We start from the raw sequence: 21551 nt of genomic DNA on the forward strand, positions 1-21551 counted from the left end.
CTTAAATTGGTATTTATTTGGCTTACAATTTTGTGACCTGAATGTATTCACTTGTAGTTCTTGGAGGCATGTTGGAATTTCTTGTGGTGTGAACATTTGAACTCAGTTTGCAAGGTGTTCATTTGCTTCAACTAGATGTTTCTTTGCAAGAGCTCTCAATTCTTCAGGCTGATGTACAGTTCATCTCTGTTTGGGGTAAACTTCTTAGTAGCAAGGACTATCTGTCTCTTCTTTTTCTCTTTTCCCTCCCCCTCTACTGTGGCAACCCACCACCTCTAAGAGATCTACACTGTAATCGTCCTCAGTAAGTTTTGACTGATATACTATAAGAGAACATTTTCAGAAATATCCTGCCATCAACAGGGATCATTTAATCAAACGTTGTAGTGTCCAGACTACTTTGTAGGTTGTTAAATGTTCTGGAGTTGAGAACAGTTGTTAGGCTAACTGGCAGGATATTCTCAGGACTTGGTTAGTGTTTTATACCTGTGTTGCAGTTACTGGCTGGAGTTTTCGTTACATTTCTTTCAGAGTCACCCAGTAAAAATGTTTAATGATAATGCTTTGCCTTACCCTTACCTAGAACAAGCTGTAGGCCAGGCACGGTTTTGCGCACCTGTAATCCCAGCTACTCAGGAGGTGAGAGGGTCGCTTGAGTCTAGGAGTTAAAGACTGCGGTGAGCTATGATCTTGCCACTGCACCGCAGCCTGGGTGACAGAGTGAGACACTGTCTCACAAACAAAACAAATAAAAAACCCAAGTTGTTAAGGTAGGCTCAGCAATTCTTACTGTGTAAGTAGGTATTTCATCTTACCAATAGCTTCTTTAAAAGCTTTGGTAATAGTGCACACATCTCTGTGTAAGGCTGTAGTTACATCCTGCCTGTTAGTATCTTAGGTGTCTGAGATCTCATCTTACCATCACAAAGCTGGGGAAACTCGAATCTATATACTAAGGGACTAGATTTCATTTCAGAAAGCACGTGCACTAAAGCTATTTTAAATATTATTTACATAACATTCACACTGGGCTGGGCATAGTGGCTCATGCCTGTAATCCTAGTACATTGGGAGGCCAAGGCAGGTGGACCACCTGAGGTCAGGAGTTCGAGACCAGCCTGGCTAACATGGCGAAACCCCGTCTCTACTAATAATACAAAAATCAGTTGGGCATGGGTGGCGCATGCCTGTAATCCCAGGTACTTGGGAGGCTGAGGCAGGAGAATCGCTTGTACCTGGGAGGCAGAGGTTGCAGTGAGACAAGACTGGGCCATTGCACTTCAGTCTGGATGACGAGCGAAACCCCGTCTCCAAAAAAATAATAAAAAAAAAACAAAATCACATTGCGGCCTCTCTCAGTCTGTTTATATTTAATTTTATGTACTATCCTAGCAATCTTGATTTCCCCCCTCCTCTATAAAACCAACAGGAATATAGAAACTGCACATCAGGAAGTAGGGATAGGACTTCTACAAAAGTCACAGAAAGTGGCACAGAGCCCAGGGGTCTGGGAGTGACAAAGCCAGGCACAAATCTAGAGGTCTCTTGGGTATCCCCGTGTTACAATCTAGTGCAAGAACTGAACATTTTGATGAAAGCCTTGAGCTGTTCTAAAAAACTTTTTTGAAGTAATTGATACCTCAGTTCTGCTTCTAGTCAGACAAGTGTGTGACACTCTATAAACTTGGGGGCCAGGCCTGGTGGCTCACACCTGTAATCCCAGCACTTTGGGAGGCTGAGGTGGGTGGATTTCTTGAGCTCAGGAGTTTGAGTCCAGCCTGGGCAACATGGTGAAACCCGTCTCTAGCTGGAAATGGTGGTGGTTGCCTGTAGTCACAGCTACTTAGAAGGCTGAGGTGGGAGGATTGGTGGAGCCCAGGAAGTTGAGGCTGCAGTGAGTCAGAATGGCGCCCCTGTACTCCAGCCTGGGTGACAGAGTAAGACTCTGTCTCAGGGGAAAAAAAAAAAAAAAAAACACCAGAAAAAGAAACTTGGAGTCTGTGATACATGTTTTGGATGGTTGTCATCACTGGAACAGCTGTAAGGAAGTAACCTGGACTGAGATGCTGAGAATTAGTCAGACATGAAGCCAGAACCCTCTTCCAGCCCTGCTGCAAAGGAATGTAAGACAATAATGATATCACATGGCTGTGTCCATGCAGTTACAAGGTCCAGTTGAGTGGGACAGACAAGTAAGGGCTGGAGTTGATGACAGGGAGAAATTCTGGAGGTTTGCCATGGCCCAGTGATGCCGGATCATAAAGAATGGATGGGATTGGGTGGGAGAAGGCATTCCTGTGAGGGAGAGTAGGAGGTCGCAGACCCTGCAGGGTAGGAATTTACCAGAAAAAAGATTCAAAGCAGCACAGCAGAGCCTGTGAGTGAGCAGATAGTAGCTGCTCCCATTGGAAAGGTTAAAATGTGCTAGCTTTGCCTGGCTGTGGTTGGGGAATTTATTACACAGGCAGCCAGTAGTTGTAGATACGGAGGCAGAGGGCTGACAGCATACAAGCCCATAATGGAATATTCTTATTTGGGACAGACTGTAGCCTATAGGTTACAGGTCTCTTTGTTGAGGTGAGATGTTGCAAGCATTGACTTTAAGGTGATGGCAGCAGAACCAGAAAGAGAATGGTAACTTCTGTGTGTGTGCATGTACATCTATGTGTGGGGACCCTTTTTCTGTATCTTGAGCAAAAGAGGAAACCTTTTGTCAACTAAGCAAAATTGAGACGTTTCTGAGGATATAGAACTTACATAGCTTTGTTGCCGGTTAAGATAAACTTTCTCTTCCTGAGAGAAATGGACCTTATCAAGAGATCTTTTCCCCTCTGACTTTACTTGGGAAAAGACTTTGGAAGTTTTGGGTGTTGCTGGGTGACAGAGGTTGAAAGCAAAGGAGAAGGAATTGGAGAATCTTGTTAAAGCTGGTTTTTTTTTCTGCTTTCATCCATTCCCATTACAGAAAAGATAGAAGAGATCTACAAGGCATTTATTAAGGAATCTGGTATCCAGTTCAGCGAGCTGGAGGGACAGGTGCTTCAGTTCCATCTCAGTAACCTGGAGTATGCCTGTGGCAGCAACCTCCACCAGGTGCGGTTGAGTTTTGTGAAAGGTGTGCTTTGAAAATACTTGGTTTAGGCCGGGCGTGGTGGCTCACGCCTGTAATCCCAGCACTTTGGGAGGCTGAGGTGGGCGGATCATGAGGTCAGGAGCTCGAGACCATCCTGGCCAACATGGTGAAACCCCGTCTCTACTAAAATACAAAAAGTTAGCTGGGCGTGGTGGTGCATGCCTGTAGTCCCAGCTACTCGGGAGGCTGAGGCAGGGGAATTGCTTGAACCCAAGAGGCGGAGGTTGTGGTGAGCCAAGATCACGCCACTGCACTCCAGCCTGGAGTCTCAAAAATTAAAAAAAAAAAAAAAGAGAAAGTACTTGTTTGTATGTATGTGTGTGTGTGTTTTGTGTGTCTAAATATTGAATTTGCGCTGGTTTGGATAAACAGGAAAGAATGGTTCTGCTTAAAAGTTTGAAAACCATGACTTCTGAGCATATTAACTCCATAGTGGTTTTGGTTGTTGTTTAAAGTTTTTTTTTTTTTTTTTTTTGAAGCAAGAGAAACTCCTATTCAGATAATGCTTGTGGAAAAAGCTCAATACATTAAAAACAAAGGAAGAGACTGGATGCAGTGGCTCACCTCTGTAATCTTAGCACTTTGAGAGGCCAAGGCATGTGGATTGGTTGAGCCTGGGAGTTTAAGACCATCTTGGACAACATGGCAAAACTCTGTCTCTAAAAAAAAAAAAAAAAAAAGCTGGGCTTGGTGGCATGTGCCTGTAGTCCCAGCTACGTGGGAGGCTGAGGTGGGAGGATTGCTTGATTCCCGGAGGTCAGAGCTGCAGTTAGCTGTGATGGTGCTGCCACATTCCTGCCTGGGTGCTAGAGTGAGACCCTGTCTTGGGGGAAAAAAAAAAAGAAATCAATCATTCCAAAGGAAGGAGGGCTACGGGGCTGAATCAGAGCAGGGTCTCTTATATTGTTCTTATTTTTTGTAGAGATGGGGTCTTGCTATGTTACCTAGTCTGATCTTGAACTCCTGGCTTCAAGTGATCCTCCTGCCTCGTCCTCCCAAAATGCTGGGATTACAGGCATGAGCCACTGCACCAGGACTTGGTCTCTTTAACTACCCTACTTTCCCTGACCTCTGCAGAGGGCATTGTGTCATTTTTGTGGAACCTTGGAGTCTAAAACAAAACACTGCTCTCAAGAAGCCAACATAGAGTATCCTTGCAAGTCTGGTCTGTTTACCTTGTTAAAGTCAATTTAAGCTTGCCTGACTCATTGAACCAACTGTGAACTTAATACTCCAGTATTCTGTATTTTGAATAGAACTCCACGGATGATTTCAGAGGCCCCTTTGGGACCTCTCCATTTCCGCTTGGTTTTGCATTGTGATTAGAATCGTGCTGTTTTCCAAAATTGTGCTGGGTGTCTACTCTGTAGGACAGATAGCATATTTATAAATGTTGATCAAATACAATTTTACCCTCATAGAATTCTACTTTGCCAGAGTTGTCAATCCATAAAATCAGCTTCTATTGTTATCAAGGAGTGGTATCCATGCCCAAATCACATAGAACTTTTGTTCTCAAATAAACTTTCCTCCAATAAAATTACCAAGATTTCCTCCCCGCAATGGTGGTCTCTGCCTGGCCTGGTCTGCCCATCTCCTGCCCTCCTGCCTTGGTGACTGTCCCCACCTGGAGCTCCTCGTATTGGCCCTCAGGCACAGGCGCAAGGATTTACACAGCTGTGTCCCCGACCTCTCTTGTTTCCCAGGTATCTGCTCGCTCCTGGGACCACAATGAGTTCTTTGCCCAGTTTGCTGGTGACCACACTCTGCTAACTCCCGGGTACTCGGTGATAATTGAAAAACTGGCAGAAGGGCTAGACATTCGACTCAAATCTCCAGTGAGTATCAACTGCTGGGAGGCTCTGGCTCTGCCTTGTTTGGGGAGGATGTGACGTTCTGAGCATGCGGCTCACGCAGGAGAACGGGGCTGGCTTTGGTGTTTAGCCAGGGTCTGGAAGTACTTCTGTGGCTCATTCGTAGCCTGTTTAGCATTATCCATGTCAGTGAGGCAGCTGGTGCTGCTTGGAAACCGTAGTGGCCCCAGTGCATTTCTATTAAGAAGAAGTTATTCAGACTGCTCACAACCTTCCTAACCTAGTGCAGTTATTTTCACTTTAAAATTTTCCCTCCAAATCTTTGTCTCAGTGCATTTGTATTGTGTGTTATTGTAATCATGGGGGTGATAACTTATCTGTATTTCACTTCACACCATATTATAACTATTTTCTATATTCCGACACAGTGTTTATTTTGTATATCCTGACCTAACTCCCTGAGTTCAGCTGTAACAATTGTTTAGATCTCTGAATGCCAGGAAAAGATTCCCCTTAGCCTTGGAGATGTAAATTCATGTAATATGAGAATCAGAAAGGATCCTGGATCCCGTGGTTCCATCCCTCACTTTTTTGCATAATTGCTTTTTGAGCAGGTGCAGAGTGTTGATTATTCCGGAGATGAAGTGCAGGTTACCACTACAGATGGCACAGGGTATTCTGCACAAAAGGTAAGAGCTAGGGCAGTACAGGGGTGGGTAGAAACCCTTGCTGCCAGGGGCTTGGAGGGAAGGAGAAATCTTTCCTATCAAGGAGTTTGCCTTTGGGAATCTGCCTGGAGCCTTGTTGGATTTCTGGTAAGTTATATATCGCCACTTAATAGTGTGTAGATACGCAAAGCTGATTTCATTGCTGTAACACTGTATAGACTCATGGCAGATGGAATTCTGAATTGCATTCCTTGAGGTGAGTTCTAGAGCACGTTAGTCCTGAGAGTTCAACAAGAAAAAAAATTCCTTGGTCAAATAAGTTTGGCAAGGCCAAGTAAGTTTGGGAAGTATTGTATATGAGACTCTACTTTTAGGGTTAAATAGGAGTTGTATAGAAATATATTAGAATATATTAGAAATATATATATATATATTTTTGAGACAGAGTCTCACTGTGTCGCCCAGGCTGGAGTGCAGTGGCACGATCTCGGCTCACTGCAAATTCCGCCTCCCGGGTTCCCGCCATTCTCCCGCCTCAGCCTCCGAGTAGCTGGGACTACAGGTGCCCGCCACTGCGCCCGGCTAGTTTTTTGTATTTTTAGTAGAGACGGGGTTTCACCGTGTTAGCCAGGAGGGTCTCGATCTCCTGACCTCGTGATCCACCCACCTCGGCCTCCCAAAGTGCTGGGATTACAGGCTTGAGCCACCGCGCCCGGCTTAGAAATATATTCTAATAGAATATATTAAAGGCTCTGAGAAATATATTAAATAGAAATATATTAAATATATTAAAGGCTCTGAGAAGTCGTGCATTGAAGAAATCTATCTTACTTCATTAAAGAAATGTTTTACTATTATTTTGTGCTCTCCACATTTTTTTTTAACCACAGAATCCTTTTTCAGATCAAGAAAGTTGTATTTTCATCTTGAAATCTTGAAACTGTCAGAAGTACTTTTACATGGCTTAAGTTTTTTGTAAACAGCTTTAGTAGGTGAACAGTACAAGGTATTGCTGCACTGAATACCTGAAATCACACTGGGATTTATAGTGCTGGAGAATAAAGGTGCTTCCTTGGGTGGGAGGGGATTTAGTAAACCTTGAAAATTTAAGTTTAGTTATATCTTAAGTGACTATGAAAAAACATAATTGATGAACTATCACTAGTTCCTAGACTAGCTATGCTTCCTACACTTCAGCGATCTAAACCTTGTTTCATAGTCCTTGATTTTCATACAGAAATAAAGGAGTGCACATCACATGGGAAAGACAGGTCTAGGGAATGAGTCAGGGTTGGGGCAGGGGGTCCTAACATTACTCCTGCCATTAAACAACTAGGAGATTTTGGGCAGCAATCCCTGGGCTGCACTTCAGAATCACCTGGGAGGTGCTTACAAAGAAAGGTTGCAAAGCCCCACCCTGATACATTCTTGATGAATTGGCCTCGCTTTTTGGTTTGTTTTTTTCAGAGACAGGGTCTCCGTCTGTTGCCCAGGCTGGAGTGCATTGGTACAGTCATAGCTCACGTAGGCTCGAGCACCTGGGCTCAAGGGATCCTCTCACCTGAGCCTCCCTCGAGTAGCTGGGACTACAGGCATGCACCACCATGCCCAGCTAGTCATATTTTTAAAGCTTCTCAAGTGATTCCCGTGTGCAGCTGTGGTTAAGAACCTTGTCTGCAGTGACCTTCTCTGTAAGCTCTTAATAGGTTCTGCCTGGTGGTAAACAGTGTTTAAAAATACTACCTTTTAAAATTGCAAGTCATCCGACAGTTCAGCCTCTGCTGTTCTGTGGCTCCGCTTCTTGGTGTCCGGGACAGCAAGCTGGTTATAACCCCCCTCCTTTGTTACTCTCTGCCTGACCCTGACCAGTACTTGTGCCTTTCTGTGTTTGTGGTCCAGCCTTCTGGAGAAATTAGGGCACAGCTTCAGGCTGCACTTTGAGATGTTTAAAACAAATATTTTTATTGTAGCTAGCACACATCACAGTTTGCATTGGAAGTTTCCCCAAACTTGTAAGAGAAAAATTTTCAACCTAACGTGATAGACCAGTGAACCTCTGGCAAACTAACTCAGTCTAGGCTGCTTCCATTGACATCTCGCTTTAGTTCCTTACTAGGATGTGTTTATATCATTTGCCTATTTGTTTACCCAAGATTTATCTTTCTTTTTTTCCTACAGGGTCTTACTCTGTTGCCCAAGCTGAAGTGCAGTGGTGCAGTTTGTAGCTCACAGCAGCCTTAAACTCCTGGGCTTGAGTAGTTCTCCCACCTCAGCCTTCTGTGTAACTGGGACCACAGGCACATGCCACCACACCCAGCTAATTAAAAAAATTTTTTTGTAGAGACAGGGTCTCCCTATGTTGTCCAGGCTGGTCTTGAACTCGTGGTCTTAAGCAATCCTCTCGCCTTGGCCTCCCAAAGTGCTGGGATTATAGGTGTGAGCCACTGCACCTGGGCTGCTCAAGTTCTTATGCTTTTCAGTGCTCTTTTGTCATTAAGAAAACATCTAGATTTTTGGGCATGGTGGCTCACACCTGTAATCACAGCACTTTGGGATGCTGAGGTGAGAAGATGGCTTGAGGCCAGGAGTTTGAGACCAGCCTGGGCAACATGGTGAGACCTGGTCTCTACAAAACAAAAAGATCACCACCATGGATGTGGTGGTGCACACACCAGTGAAGCTGAGGCGAGAGGATCACTTGAGCCCAGGAGTTTGAGGCTGCTCTGAGCTGTGATCATGCCATTGTACGCCAGCTGGGGCAACAGAGCAAGACCCTGTCTCTTTAAAAAAAGGGAAAAAAAAAATCTAGATTTTATTTATTTTCTTATAGTTCTTATATATAATTTAATTGGATAGTAATTGGTTTTTTGTTGTGGTTTGCCTGATTTTTTTTTGGTTGCATGGTAATTATCTATAAATAGATTATAAACTTCTTGATGATAGAGAACATATTTTATACTTTATGAAATTTTCATGTGGCAGAAAATAGTGACAAAATCACAGAACTCTGAGCTTCCTGTGATCCTAGAATTGACAGTTAAGCCAAATATACAACATACAACATCTTCGAAGGCTCGGGTAGATCAGGTGGTTGGTCTTCAACTCCATTCCACTCTGATCCTAGGGTGTCATCCTGTACTGCAGATATTTGAAAGTAAATATGCACACTCTTCCTCAACTCCCTACAGCAGGTTTCTAAACATCATCCAGCCCAGGCAATCTGATGCACTCACATGAGATTTAGAAGGTGTAGCTTGACTTTCGCTTCCCTTCTGCTGCCTCTGTTGGAGAGCACACAATGGTGGAGGTGTTTGGCTCTTCTGCAGCAGCGTTCATGAAAGTCACAGGGTTGAGTCAGTAACCACAAGTCAAGAAGGAGGCCGTAAGGCATGCATTTTGCTGGTGCGCATTGTTCTGTAGGTGGCATGATTCCGGAGCTGGCAGTAGTAGTCATGGCGTCCTGATTGTAGCGGCAGTAATGGGGTCTGGAGCCAGAAATATCCAATTCCTAACGTTTGTGATGTTGCTTTACCACTTACGAAACATATTGATGTATCTTGTCAATTTTAAAGCATCACCCTAATTCTCAGAGGTTAGTGGGGCAGATACTACCTTCATTTTATAGATGTATGGCAGAGATGAGTAGCAGGCTTGGCCACACAGTGGAATGTATCAGGAATGATGCACAAAGCACTCCTGACTCCATAGTTAGGGCTCTTTCCTCCCCAAGTACTGCTTTTCAGGGTTGGGTTCTGCTGACTTTTTTTTTTTTGTTTTTGAGACAGTGTCGCTGTGTCACCTAGGCCGCTCTGTCACTCAGGCTGGAGTGTAGTGGTACGATCTTGGCTCACTGCAACCTCTGCCTCCCGGGTTCAAGTGATTCTCTCACCTCAGCCTCCCGAGTAGCTGGGATTACAGGCGCCCGCCACCACACCCGGCTAATTTTTTGTATTTTTGTAGAGATGGGGTTTCACCATGTTGGCCAGGCTGGTCTTGATCTTCTGACCTCAGGTGATCTGCCCGCCTCGGCCTCTCAAAGTGCTGGGATTACAGGCATGAACCACCACACCTGGCTTCTGCTGACTCTTCTTATCCAAGATTATTATTAGCCATCAGGACATTTTTTGCAGATTCTTCCCTGTGGTTGCCACTTCTGCTTAGCCAGGCACTGGCACCCTTGTGCAGTGAACAACCTGCACAGTTGCACATGGCAGCCCTGTTCTTGCCAATATAACAGCATGGGTTGTTGATACCAGTGTAGTTGTACTGTGAGGTTCTGTTGCTGTTTGTGTGTTAACTGTTAATTATTTTCCACAGGTATTAGTCACTGTACCACTGGCTTTACTACAGAAAGGTGCCATTCAGTTTAATCCACCGTTGTCAGAGAAGAAGATGAAGGCTATCAACAGCTTAGGCGCAGGCATCATTGAAAAGGTGAGTTAAATGACCTCATCCTCAGAAAGAGATTAATGTCACATGATAGATATTCACTTCTGATATGGAGAAGTAGGGGGTACTATCTGAATACAAATAAAATTCAAAGATTTCCTTGTCATTTGAGTAATTGTTGATGAAGAACACAAGAGTATCAAAATGAAAGGAGCAGAGCTGGCTGAGGTCTGTGGGTTTTGACTTTAGGAGAAAGAATCTTGTTATTCAGAATTTGAATTTGGGATAAGCAATCCTTTTATCTCTTTTTTCCCCCCTTCTGCTTGCTTGCTTGTCTGCTTTCCACTCGTTGGCCCCAGTGAGGACAGGGGTTTATTTCTCCTGCCTTTAATATCTCCTGTAGCAGAATCTGCAAGTGCTGCAGCAGATTCTGACAGACCTATGAGTGGTGAGAGTTTAACTTAGGGACATATGCCCAGGAGTGAGTCTTAGGAATGCTGGGCATCTTCACACTAGCTTGTAGGTTGCCAGTGAGTTCCATTATCCATGGGAATGGAACTGAGTGGCATCAAAAGCAAGGAGCTGGGCTGGGCGTGGTGGCTCACGCCTGTAATCCCAGCACTTTGGGAGGCTGAGGATGGTGGATCACCTGAAGTCAGGAGTTAGAGACCATCCTGACCAACATGGTGAAACCTTGTCTCTACTAAAAATACAAAATTAGCTGGGCGTGGAGGTGTGCACCTGTAATCCCAGCTACTTGGGATGCTAAGGCAGGAGAATCACTTGAACCCGGAAGGTGGAGGCTGCAGTGAGCCAAGATTGCTCCATTGCACACCCATCTGGCCAACAAGAGCAAAACTCCGTCTCAAACCACCTCCCCCCCCCAGAAAAAAACAAAAAGCTAGGAGTTCACAAGGAGAAAAGGAGGTGAGGAAAATGGAAAGAGCGGAACTTGGGTTTGTTCTTTCGGGCAGTGTGTGTTTTAGAGCAGAGCTACAGCTCGCTGCTTAGAGATTGCCTGTGGCTTTGTGACGACAAACACCTAACCATCTTTCTTTTGCTCACTTTGCAGATTGCCTTACAATTTCCATATAGATTTTGGGACAGTAAAGTTCAAGGGGCTGACTTTTTTGGTCACGTTCCTCCCAGTGCCAGCAAACGAGGGCTTTTTGCTGTGTTCTATGACATGGATCCCCAGGTAAAAGCATTCGTGAACTGTGGTTTGAATTTCCATCTTAAAGTTTAGAACTTGACATGATAATTACTCACCTATCGAACTCAGGAACTAACGAATATCGTGGAGACCCTTGGTCTATGTTTATATTCTGGAAGGACACTGGACTGGACATTTTCCTATAGGAAAGGAGCCCCAGTATTTGCCATGTCTTTTTTTTTTTTTTTGGAGACAGTCTTCCTCCGTCACCAGGCTGGAGTGCAGTGGAATGCACAATCTCGGCTCACTGTAACCTCCACCTCCTGGGTTCAAGCCTTTCTTCTGGCTCAGCCTCCCGAGTAGCTGGGATTACAGGTGCCCACCACCATACCCAGCTAATTTTTGTATTTTGAGTAGAGATCAGGTTTCACCATGTTGGCCAGGATGGTCTTCTGACCTCGTGATCTGCCAGCCTAGGCCTCCCAAAGTGCTGGGATTACAGGCGTGAGCCACCGCCCCCGGCCATGCCTTGTCTTCTTGAAGTCCTCGTGTTGCTCCCTGGGACATGAATTGGATGCTTGTGGAAACTGTCATTTCAGGCTGTAGGGGAATTCCTCTTAGGTGAAGTTGGAGACAGCAGAGAAAATGAGTGGTGCTTGGAACTTCCTCTGTTAGGGCCCTCTAGGGAACAGGGAAGGGGTGTATGATTGGTGAGGGAGGGTGTGAGTGTCAACAGATGTGAGAGCTGAGGGAAGGAAGGAGAGGAGAATGGCATACCCAGAGCTAGACGGTGGTGGTCACTTTCCCTGCCGTCATGTCACTGCCACGCAAAAGAATCACAGCTGTTTCTGACTTTCCATTTCAAGAAACTTTGTCTTAAAAGGTTTCACATAGGAGCTGAGGGCAGATTTTCTTTACCATTTGAGGGTTTTTTTTTTTCATTGTTTTATCTGCAGATTTTCCTTCTCTATCTCTTTCTACTTCTTCTGAAGCAAGCTTTAATCAGTGAACAGCCAAGGGAACCCTAAATTTGCTATTTACATTTCTTAGTGGTTTTTTTTTTTTTTTTCCAGCAGGAAGCAATACATGAATGAATAATGAATAGGTGGATGAATAATGCGTGTTTGCGAGGAAAATGGACTGGCGAGTGACATAAGGATAAGGGGCAGCCAGAAGTAGTGAAATTTAACTTGTGAGAGTGGGGCTCTTGGCCGGGCACAGTGGCTCATGCCTGTAATCCCAGCACTTTGGGAGGCCGAGGCGGGCAGATCACCTGAGGTCAGGGGTTTGAGACCAGCCTGGCCAACATGGTGAAACCCTGTCTCTACTGAAAATACAAAAATTAGTCGGGCATGGTGGCAGATGCCTGTAATCCCAGCTACTCGGGAGGCTGAGGCAGGAGAATCAGTTGAACCCAGGAGGCAGAGGTTGCAGTGAGACAAGATTGCGCCACTGCACTCCAGCCTGGTGACAGAACAAAACTCTGTCTCGATTAAAAAAAAAAAAAGTGAGGCCCTTATCTGTGGGAGCTGAGCACTCAGAGACTTTCTGCTTTTCCCTTTCATGTCTCCAGAAGAAGCACAGCGTGCTGATGTCTGTCATTGCTGGGGAGGCTGTCGCGTCCGTGAGGACCCTGGACGACAAACAGGTGCTGCAGCAGTGCATGGCCACGCTCCGGGAGCTGTTCAAGGAGCAGGTGAGAGAGAGAAAGCCCTCCCTGAAAGGGGCAAGCCATGCTTGCTATCGCGAGTGGATGTGGAAGCCTAGGCAGCCAGCGTCACTGAGAATCACGGGAAGGAAGGCAGAGGCCACCGTCTGAACTTTCTTTCACAGTCCCACTGCCTACCTCAGCACTGAGATTAGTCTGTGAGGGCTGTCATCACAGAGCACCACAGACTGGCTGCCTTAGACAACAAAACATTCCTCACAGTTCTGGAGGCTGGAAGCCTGAGATCAAGGTGTCGGCAGGGTTGGTTTCTCCTAGGTCCTCTCTGCTTGGCTGGTAGATGCCATCTTCTCCCTGTGTCCTCTCATGGGCTTCCCTCTGTGGGTGTCTGTGTCCTCATCTCCTCTTCTTATGAGGACACCAATCAGATTAGATTAAGGCTCACCCTGGTGACCTCACTGTAAAGTAATTACCGGTCACAGGAGACCCTGTCACGAAATACAGTCACATTCTGAGGGTTAGGGTGTCCACGTAGGAATTTGAGGGGGACACGATTCTGCCTGTAACAGTGCCCTGTACCCTTTTTTACACAGTTGTCTTCCTTTTTTTCTTCTCACATCATACACACTCCCCCCCCCCCTTTTTTTTGGAAGGATATAAAAGGCTCAGTATTTTCTACATGAATTCTATATTTACTGAAGCCCTAGAAGCTTTGACTACAGCTTTCCTTTTAAGAGGAGCCTTGTCCAGCTTTTTTTAATATCCCACACATGCAGATAGTCTCTTTTCTCCAAGGAGCTCAGGATACTTTGTTTGCCAGTGTACTAAATCTCACCGTCCCTGGAGATTTGTAAACGGCCATGGCCTATGTCTTTTTCAAATAAAGGAGCAGAAATAGAAGTGAAATGACTCAAAAGTTACATAAATTAAAGAGAAAAGGTCATTCAGATATGTTGCTTATTTTATTTCATTTTAATTTATTTATTTTTGAGACGGAGTCTCACTCTTTCACCCCGGCTGGATTGCAGTGGCACAATCTTGGTTCACGGCAAACCTCCGCCACCTGGGTTCAAGCGATTCTCCTGCCTCAGCCTCCCGAGTAGGCTGGGATTACGGGCGTGCTCCACCACACCTGGCTAATTTTTGTATGTTTTATTTTGTATTTTTAGTATTTTTAGGAGAGACAGGGTTTCACTCTGTTTGCCTGACTGGTCTCGAACTCCTGACCTCAAGTGATCAGCCTACCTCAGCCTCCCAAAGTGCTGGGATTACAGGCGTGAGCCACTGTGTGGCTGGCCTTGTTGCTAATTTATATGAGAGGATCTATCTAGTGATGTAATCCCTTGGTTGGAGTTTTTGTTCAAAAGTTTGTTTTTTACATTAGTTGTTTGGAACTTAGCATACCATTTCTATAGAAATATTATTCATGGTGATGCTTGTCGGAGGCCAGTTGACAAATTACAGTCATTCTCTCTTACTCGAGGCTTTGCTTTTGTGGTTTCAGTTACTGTGGTCAACCAAGGTCTGAAAATATTTGATGGAAAATTCCAGAAATAGATTCCTAAGTTTTCAGTCATGCACCGTTCTGAAGAGCATGTTGAGTACCTCCACAATGTAGATGTTGCCTGCCCTTTAGTCACTCAAGGGTCATCTGTTATCAGAGCCATGTTCACATAACCTTTTATTTCAGTATAGCGTTATAATTTTTCTATTATTATTGTCATTAATCTGTACCTAATGTATAAATGAAACTTTATCATAAGTATGAAGAGGAAAAAACATAGTGTGTATAGTATTGGTCCTGTCCATGGTTTCAGGCATCCACTGCGGGTCGTGGAACATATTCCTGACAGAGAAGAGGGGACTGCTATATTTTAAATTGACTGAATGTGAAACATACCCTGGTATCACTGTTTTGTGGAGAACCCTGTTGAGAATTCCATCCTGTGATCCTGAGACTCCACCTTTCCCTTTTCTTCTTGGGCCAGAGACTCCTTTCTGCTGCCACACGAAGGAAAAGGGAAGGCCCAAACTCTTAGCCATGGGTGATAGCCCCCAGTGGAGGGCGTGTGTGTCCCGGGCAGAAGAAGGAGGTATAGAAGTGAGGGAATTGTGTGGGTGGGGGGTGCAGGAGAGAGAGGATAATATGCAGATACTGGCCTGGGTAGATTTAAAGGCAGCAGGAAGAACATCTTGAGAACTACTGTTTCCGAATGATACAGGAATGGGCAGGGGGCAAAATGTATGAAATATGAGTTGGGTTGCACGATGTCTGCGTCCCTTCTTGATTCTACTTCATCATTCCTTTCTATTGGACACAGGAGGTCCCAGATCCCACAAAGTATTTTGTCACCCGGTGGAGCACAGACCCATGGATCCAGATGGCATACAGTTTTGTGAAGACAGGTGGAAGTGGGGAGGCCTACGATATCATTGCTGAAGACATTCAGGGAACCATCTTTTTTGCTGGTGAGGTATGGATCTTGATTCCAAACCCAATTACTTGTATTTTGATTTCTTTTTCATCTCAAATGATATCTGCCCAGAGTTCAAAAACCAATTCAAATACTGTCAAAAGTCTTATGGCCACAGACAGCAGGAGCCTTCTCACCGTCCTCTTGCTCCCAGAGGCAGCCGTTTTTAAGCTTCCAGCTATTCCTTCTGGACTTCACTTCATATTTTGAAGGTGTTTATATTGCATCTCTCTTTCTTTTTCGTTTTTTTTTGAGACAGGGTCTCGCTCTGTGGCTCAGACTGGAGTGCAGTGGTGCCATCCCAGCTCACTGCAGCCCCAAACTCCCAGGCGATGCTCCCACCTCAGCCTCCCAAGTAGCTGGGACTGCAGGCATGTGCCACCAAGCCTGGCTATTTTTTAAAAAAATTTTTTGTAGAGACGGGGTCTGTGGTGTTGCCCAGGCTGGCCTCAAACCCGTGACCTTAAGCAGCCCTCCCACCTCAGCCTCCCAGTGTTAGGATTACAGGTGTGAGCCACCATGCCCGGCCTATGATGTCATCTTCTGATTTAACATTACACAGACATTACTGACTGCCTCCCTATTGGGTTAAAGACTTAGCCCGTTTAGTGTCTGCACCATTTGCTCAACATGGTTATTTTACACTTTTCATTAAATTGGTGTCAGTATTTATTTACGTGGCTGTGTATATGTTTACTGCTGAGCCAAGGAGGTGTCCATTGATACCTTCTTACAGAGTTTTCTCTTTTCTTGGTAGTTACAATGGCTCCTTTGGTCATTAGCTTAATTCCTTTGTACCTCTCCCCATGTCTCCTATACCCTGCGTTTGTCTCTCATTTACAGTTGTCACTGTCTGAGCTGGCCTGCTAGCTCCAGTCCCTGAAATGTCCCCTTCCTGAGTCCTCTTCCCTCTGCTCTGGTCCACACTGGTTGACCTCTGAGATTACTGCAGAGCATCCTCCTGGGTCTATTTTATTTTATTTTATTGAGACAGAGTCTCGCTCTGTCACCTAGGCTGGTGCAATCTTGGCTCACTGCAAGCTCTGCCTCCCGGGTTCACGCCATTCTCCTGCCTCAGCCTCCTGAGTAGCTGGGACTACAGGGGCCTGCCACCACGCCCAGCTAATTTTTTGTATTTTTAGTAGAAACGGGGTTTCACTGTGTTAGCCAGGATGGTCTCGATCTCCTGACCTCATGATCTGCCCGCCTCTGCCTCCCAAAGTGCTGGGATTACAGGTTTGTGAGCCACCGCGCCTGGCCTGGGTCTCTCTTTTTTAAAATCACTCTTCAGCACTGGGCCTTTATTTACAAGATCCCTTTCTTGATTTACTTCTGTTGAAAAATGTTTTGCTATTCTGATTTCTGATCCTTTTACTTCATTTTCTTATTTATCTGCTCAAATAAAGATGAGTTTTTCTCTTTCTAGAGATTCTGTTCCGTATCTTGGAACTTTTGAATTGACCATCTGATTTTTCCTCTTTACTATTATTCATCTCTTTCTCTACTTTTGGGGGAGATTTTAAAATCGTCCAACTCTCTAATTGACTTTTAAAATTTTGGCTTTTACTTTATGAGCACTTTCTTGTTTGCAGAATGTTCCTTTTTGGTAGCATCCTCTTGTTATAACTTGTTTCTAAGGTATTAAAGCTTTGGATGTTTTTGCTTTTCTGCTCCCTCCCTCCCTGGTTTCCTCAGAGTCTCAGAGTTCCTATTTTGTGTGCTGTAGTCTTTGCCTGCTACATGCTAAATCCCTGATCCGTCACTGTCGGCTTAGATTTGAGCGAGGCATTTTTTTTTAAAATCTTTGTGAAAGCTCCAGCAAGCTTATCAACCAATGGCCGGATTCCCAAACATCACTGTCTATCTGGGAACAGTTAGTTTCCTGTGTGGTGGAAGCTCAGCCCTGGGCACTGGAAGCTTCATTGTCAGTTATGAAGGCTTAATTTCACTTCATCCCCATTTTATTTGGTGCTTCCCCCTGATCTCTAAGTCACATCTCTGAGGAGCTGCAGCCGGTCAAGTGGGGAATCTGGTGAGGGACGTATTCATAATTGTTCTCTATAGTCTTTAAGCCAATCCTGTTTTTACCCCTTGCTAACCTCTGCCTCCATGGTTCCTCATACTTCCAATGACTGAGATTTTCTAAGAATTCTTTGGGATGAATTGGTTTGCTTTTTGTTGTTAAAACCCCTGCCCCCAACCCCAAACTTAAAATGAATTGTTACCACTCTTTCACCTGTGTTCCTACTTTGTCTAATATGGTTTGGAAGTACACATCTCATTGTTTCATCTAAAATATAATGTTTTTGTTTACAAAAGTATAACATTGGCCAGGTGTGATGGCTCACGCCTGTAATCCCACCACATTGGGAGGCTGCGACAGGTGGATCACCTGAGGCCAGGAGTTTGAGAACAGCCTGGCCAACATGGTGAAACCCCGTTGCTACTAACAATACAAAAATTAGCCGGGCATGGTGGCAGGCGCCTGTAGTCCCAGCTACTCAGGAAGCTGAGGCAGGAGAATCGCTTGAACCTGGGAGGCGGAGGTTGCAGTGAGCCAAGGTCACGCCACTGCACTCCAGCCTGGGAGACAGACAGACTCTTTCAAAACAAAACACAATAATGACATCTGAAAACCAGATGATTTTGATGACTCCTTGGCCTATGAAGACCTTACTCTGTGGAAAGGGGATAAAGGTAGCATGCCAGACAACAAATGCCAGCAGCTTCTGAGAGCCAGCTGTTTCAGGCTGCTGTGCCTTAGGGTTATGAACATGGCCTAGATGGCGTCTTGCTTTCCTTTGCTGCTTTGATGCAATTATTATCTTGCCTTTTTCTTTTTTTTTGAGATGGAGTCTCGCTCTGTCGCACAGGCTGGAGTGCAGTGGCGCCAACCTCTGCGTCCTGGGTTCGAGCGATTCTGCCTCAGCTGATGTGCGCCACTATGCCTGCCTAATTTTTGTATTTCTTTAGTAGAGATGGAGTTTCATCATGTTGGCCAGGCTGGTCTCAAACTCCTGACCTCAGGTGATCTGCCTGCCTCGGCCCCCCAGTGTTGGGATTACATGCATGAGCCACCGTGCCCAGCCTACCTCCAAAAACGTATTTCTGAGGCTTCTTTCCCTCACTGGCACTTTCTCCCCGTGACTAGTCACTGTATACCTGCTGACATAGTCACTCCCCCGTTCACTGAAGCCTTTGGCCCCTGGATGTTTTCTTTTCTACCCAGGCATCAGTTTAGGTGACTACACTTAACTTCACCTCTACATTTCTTATCCTCCATTTTCTGTGGTCTGTTCGGCTCCTCTTCAGCTACCCCTTTCCACAGCCACATCTCAGACCTTGTCATAATTACTTAAATCACCAATTCAGGGTTCCTCCTATCCTGTCCTCCCCTGTCCTCCTGGTTCGCTTATTCTGTTCCCACCCCAGCCATTCCTTGAGTGAGGTTCTCCTATCATTGAGTCGTTTTACTTCCTCCCAATCCAACAGCCCTCACTCACATTTTGTCTTTTTCTTTTTTTTTTTTTTTGAGACGGAGTCTCGCTCTGTCACCCAGGCTGGAGTGCAGTGGCGCGATCTCGGCTCACTGCAAGCTCCGCCTCCCGGGTTTACGCCATTCTCCTGCCTCAGCCTCCCGAGTAGCTGGGACTACAGGCGCCCGCCATCTCGCCGGCTAATTTTTGTATTTTTTTAGTAGAGACGGGGTTTCACCGTGTTAGCCAGGATGGTCTTGATCTCCTGACCTCGTGATCCACCCGTCTCGGCCTCCCAAAGTGCTGGGATTACAGGCTTGAGCCACCGCGCCCGGCCACATTTTGTCTTTTTCTTACTGAACTTATGGTCCCTGGTCTAGCCTTTGAGTAACTTAATTCTCTACCCATTTTTTCTACCTATCTAGCAAAACTGTATCTGCGGCTTGGCTGAATTGCCTTTCATCTTTTGTACTTGTTTCGCCTGTGATTGTACCAGCTACATTACTTGTCTGATGGGAGGGACTGTGTCTTAATTATTCTTAACTCTAGTACCTGTCACATATAGATACTTAGTATTTTAAAGAGTGCTGCATAGTACTTCAAGATAGCATACACAATGAGTGAATTTGACAGTGCATGGCCAGATAACCAGAAAAGTTCCAGTGTTATACGATGGGGGAGTGTGAATATGAGCGCATAGGAGTGGCACAAATCTTTGTTAGACCGGATAAAGTCTAAGCATGTTTTACCTTTTGATATCGACTCAATTCTTTATGCATGATCTCCAATTATGTAATTATGTTTTACAGGCAACAAACAGGCATTTTCCACAAACTGTTACAGGAGCATATTTGAGTGGCGTTCGAGAAGCAAGCAAGATTGCAGCATTTTAAGAATTCGGTGGACCCAGCTTTCTTCTGTACCCCAGATGGGACAATTTGAATCACATATTAAACCTCAGTTTTATAAGATGGGAAAAAACCCTCTCTACATAGCAAAACTGAAATGTTTCTAAGATGATATGATAATGTAAACCTATTTCATCACTCTGAAAGCACTGACCCCAAAAATCCTTCTAAGCACTTAGATTTAATTGCATTTTCCATAGGTTCAACTACTGCTGAAAGTCTGGATTTCAGAATAAAGCAGAATATAAGTTTCAGTTGAGGCCGTGGATATGATTGATCCACGGCTTGAAGTTCCCTTTAGATTTCACATTTTGTATGGCTGATCAATTTTCATACACTGAGAAACCAAGTCAATCAAGCAGGAATCATTTAAAAACCAGATAAAGCCATGTTTTTCTTCTGTGACAATTTATCAATATCTTTACCAATGAGCCTTAATATTTTTTATATAGCTCCAATATTGAGCTTTTACTTAAAATTTAGATAGAACTTTTTTTGGATACAGTGCAAACTCCAGTTGACAGTAAAATGAAGCTTCTAGGTATTTTATATTGTACATATTTCCTCCCATTGGGTGTTAAAAAGAAATTTAAATTCAAGTATCTTTCGTGATAAAATGTTTTAGATTTGTGCACCCATTGGCAAAACAGTCAAGTTTCCAGATAGGTATTGATCATTGAGAATGGAGCACCGATAGTGTGGGCTGCACACTATAGACACAGAATATAGTTTTTTCTTAAAGCCAAATTTGGGTGATAGGACACTTTATCCTTAATTTTGGCAACCACTAGCAAAAAAACTTGTCAGAATAATTTAATCAAAGCCCCTCTCCACTTCTTTTATTTAAAAGAACTGATTCAATTGCTAGAAAAATTTTTGCAGACTTTTCTTTACAGTATTCCATAGGCAGGTCCACTGGAAAACTGCAGAAAAATGTGAGCTCTCCTGGTAAATAGTATACATTTTATAAGCCATATTTTAAAGGCCTAAGAACATGGCAAGTATTCACTTTTCTTTTTTAAAAAATGCTCAGAAAACAGTTTAATAATATCTCCTAAAATAAACACTGGTTTCAGGGTCTTCAGGATGCCTATTTTGCCAGGAAACTTCCGTATACAGGTTAGAAATATGCTTTTGTTTTTGAACAATAATTATATTGGTTTGCTTTAAAAAAAAGGGAGTAAATGTGACTTTAAAGAGACTTCAAAATATTGAGTATTTAAAAAATTAAAAGTAGGTCAGTTTATAACGAGTAAATACCTAACACACAAAGAATGTGCAGTGAACCTCAGGCATTTAAGACGCATCCCCCACCACCCGCCCCTCCAAAGTATGGTCCAAAAACAAGCTAACAGCTGTATATCTCAAGACAACTCTGATACTTAGGTTATTTGTTGAGACTCATTGGTACTGACTGGCAAGTATTCTGCTTTAAATTATCATGTATTAAAATGTGTAGACAGCATGTGTTTTAAAGTGATAAATGTAAAATGTTAAGTTTGAAATGGTTAACAGTAAATTATTATGTTAGTTTCTAGGCACTTGAACTGTGCTACAAGTAGGGGAAAGCCTACTTTAAAGTATGGTAAATGTGTGTTTTAAAGTTCCTATCAAGTGACATACTTCATTTGATTTTTTGTTTAAGGAGCCCTGGAACTTTTTTCTTGCGTTACTTTGGATATGTTTTTTCAATGCCATCTGAAGATTTTGTAATTGAGTAGCAGTAAATATACAAATTTACAATGTTCTAACTACAGTTCAAGAATAGCTGGTTGTGTAAAACTACTTAATAAAAAACTAGACTTTCAAATGTACTTTTGTACTGTAGTGGTGATACATCCATTTAATAAGTGTGCACGCTCATCAAGAA

At 44.1% G+C, this 21551-nt stretch overlaps 1 protein-coding gene across 1 annotated transcript in view; it reads left to right on the top strand.

Moving 5' to 3' along the window:
* KDM1B (lysine demethylase 1B) overlaps positions 1-21495 on the top strand; it is a 68373-nt gene extending 46878 nt beyond the window's left edge. Inside the window, exons 15-22 of the mRNA XM_033216342.1 lie at positions 2966-3093; positions 4840-4971; positions 5562-5636; positions 9933-10049; positions 11077-11202; positions 12731-12853; positions 15145-15297; positions 19583-21495. Coding sequence (XP_033072233.1) covers positions 2966-3093; positions 4840-4971; positions 5562-5636; positions 9933-10049; positions 11077-11202; positions 12731-12853; positions 15145-15297; positions 19583-19666 — 938 coding nt within the window. The 3' untranslated portion in view covers positions 19667-21495. The remainder of the gene's footprint in view (positions 1-2965; positions 3094-4839; positions 4972-5561; positions 5637-9932; positions 10050-11076; positions 11203-12730; positions 12854-15144; positions 15298-19582) is intronic.
* Positions 21496-21551: the final 56 nt, after the last annotated feature.

This window comes from Trachypithecus francoisi, unplaced genomic scaffold (assembly GCF_009764315.1).
Source record: "Trachypithecus francoisi isolate TF-2019V2 unplaced genomic scaffold, Tfra_2.0 Lachesis_group10, whole genome shotgun sequence".
NCBI classification, from domain to species: Eukaryota; Metazoa; Chordata; class Mammalia; order Primates; family Cercopithecidae; genus Trachypithecus; species Trachypithecus francoisi.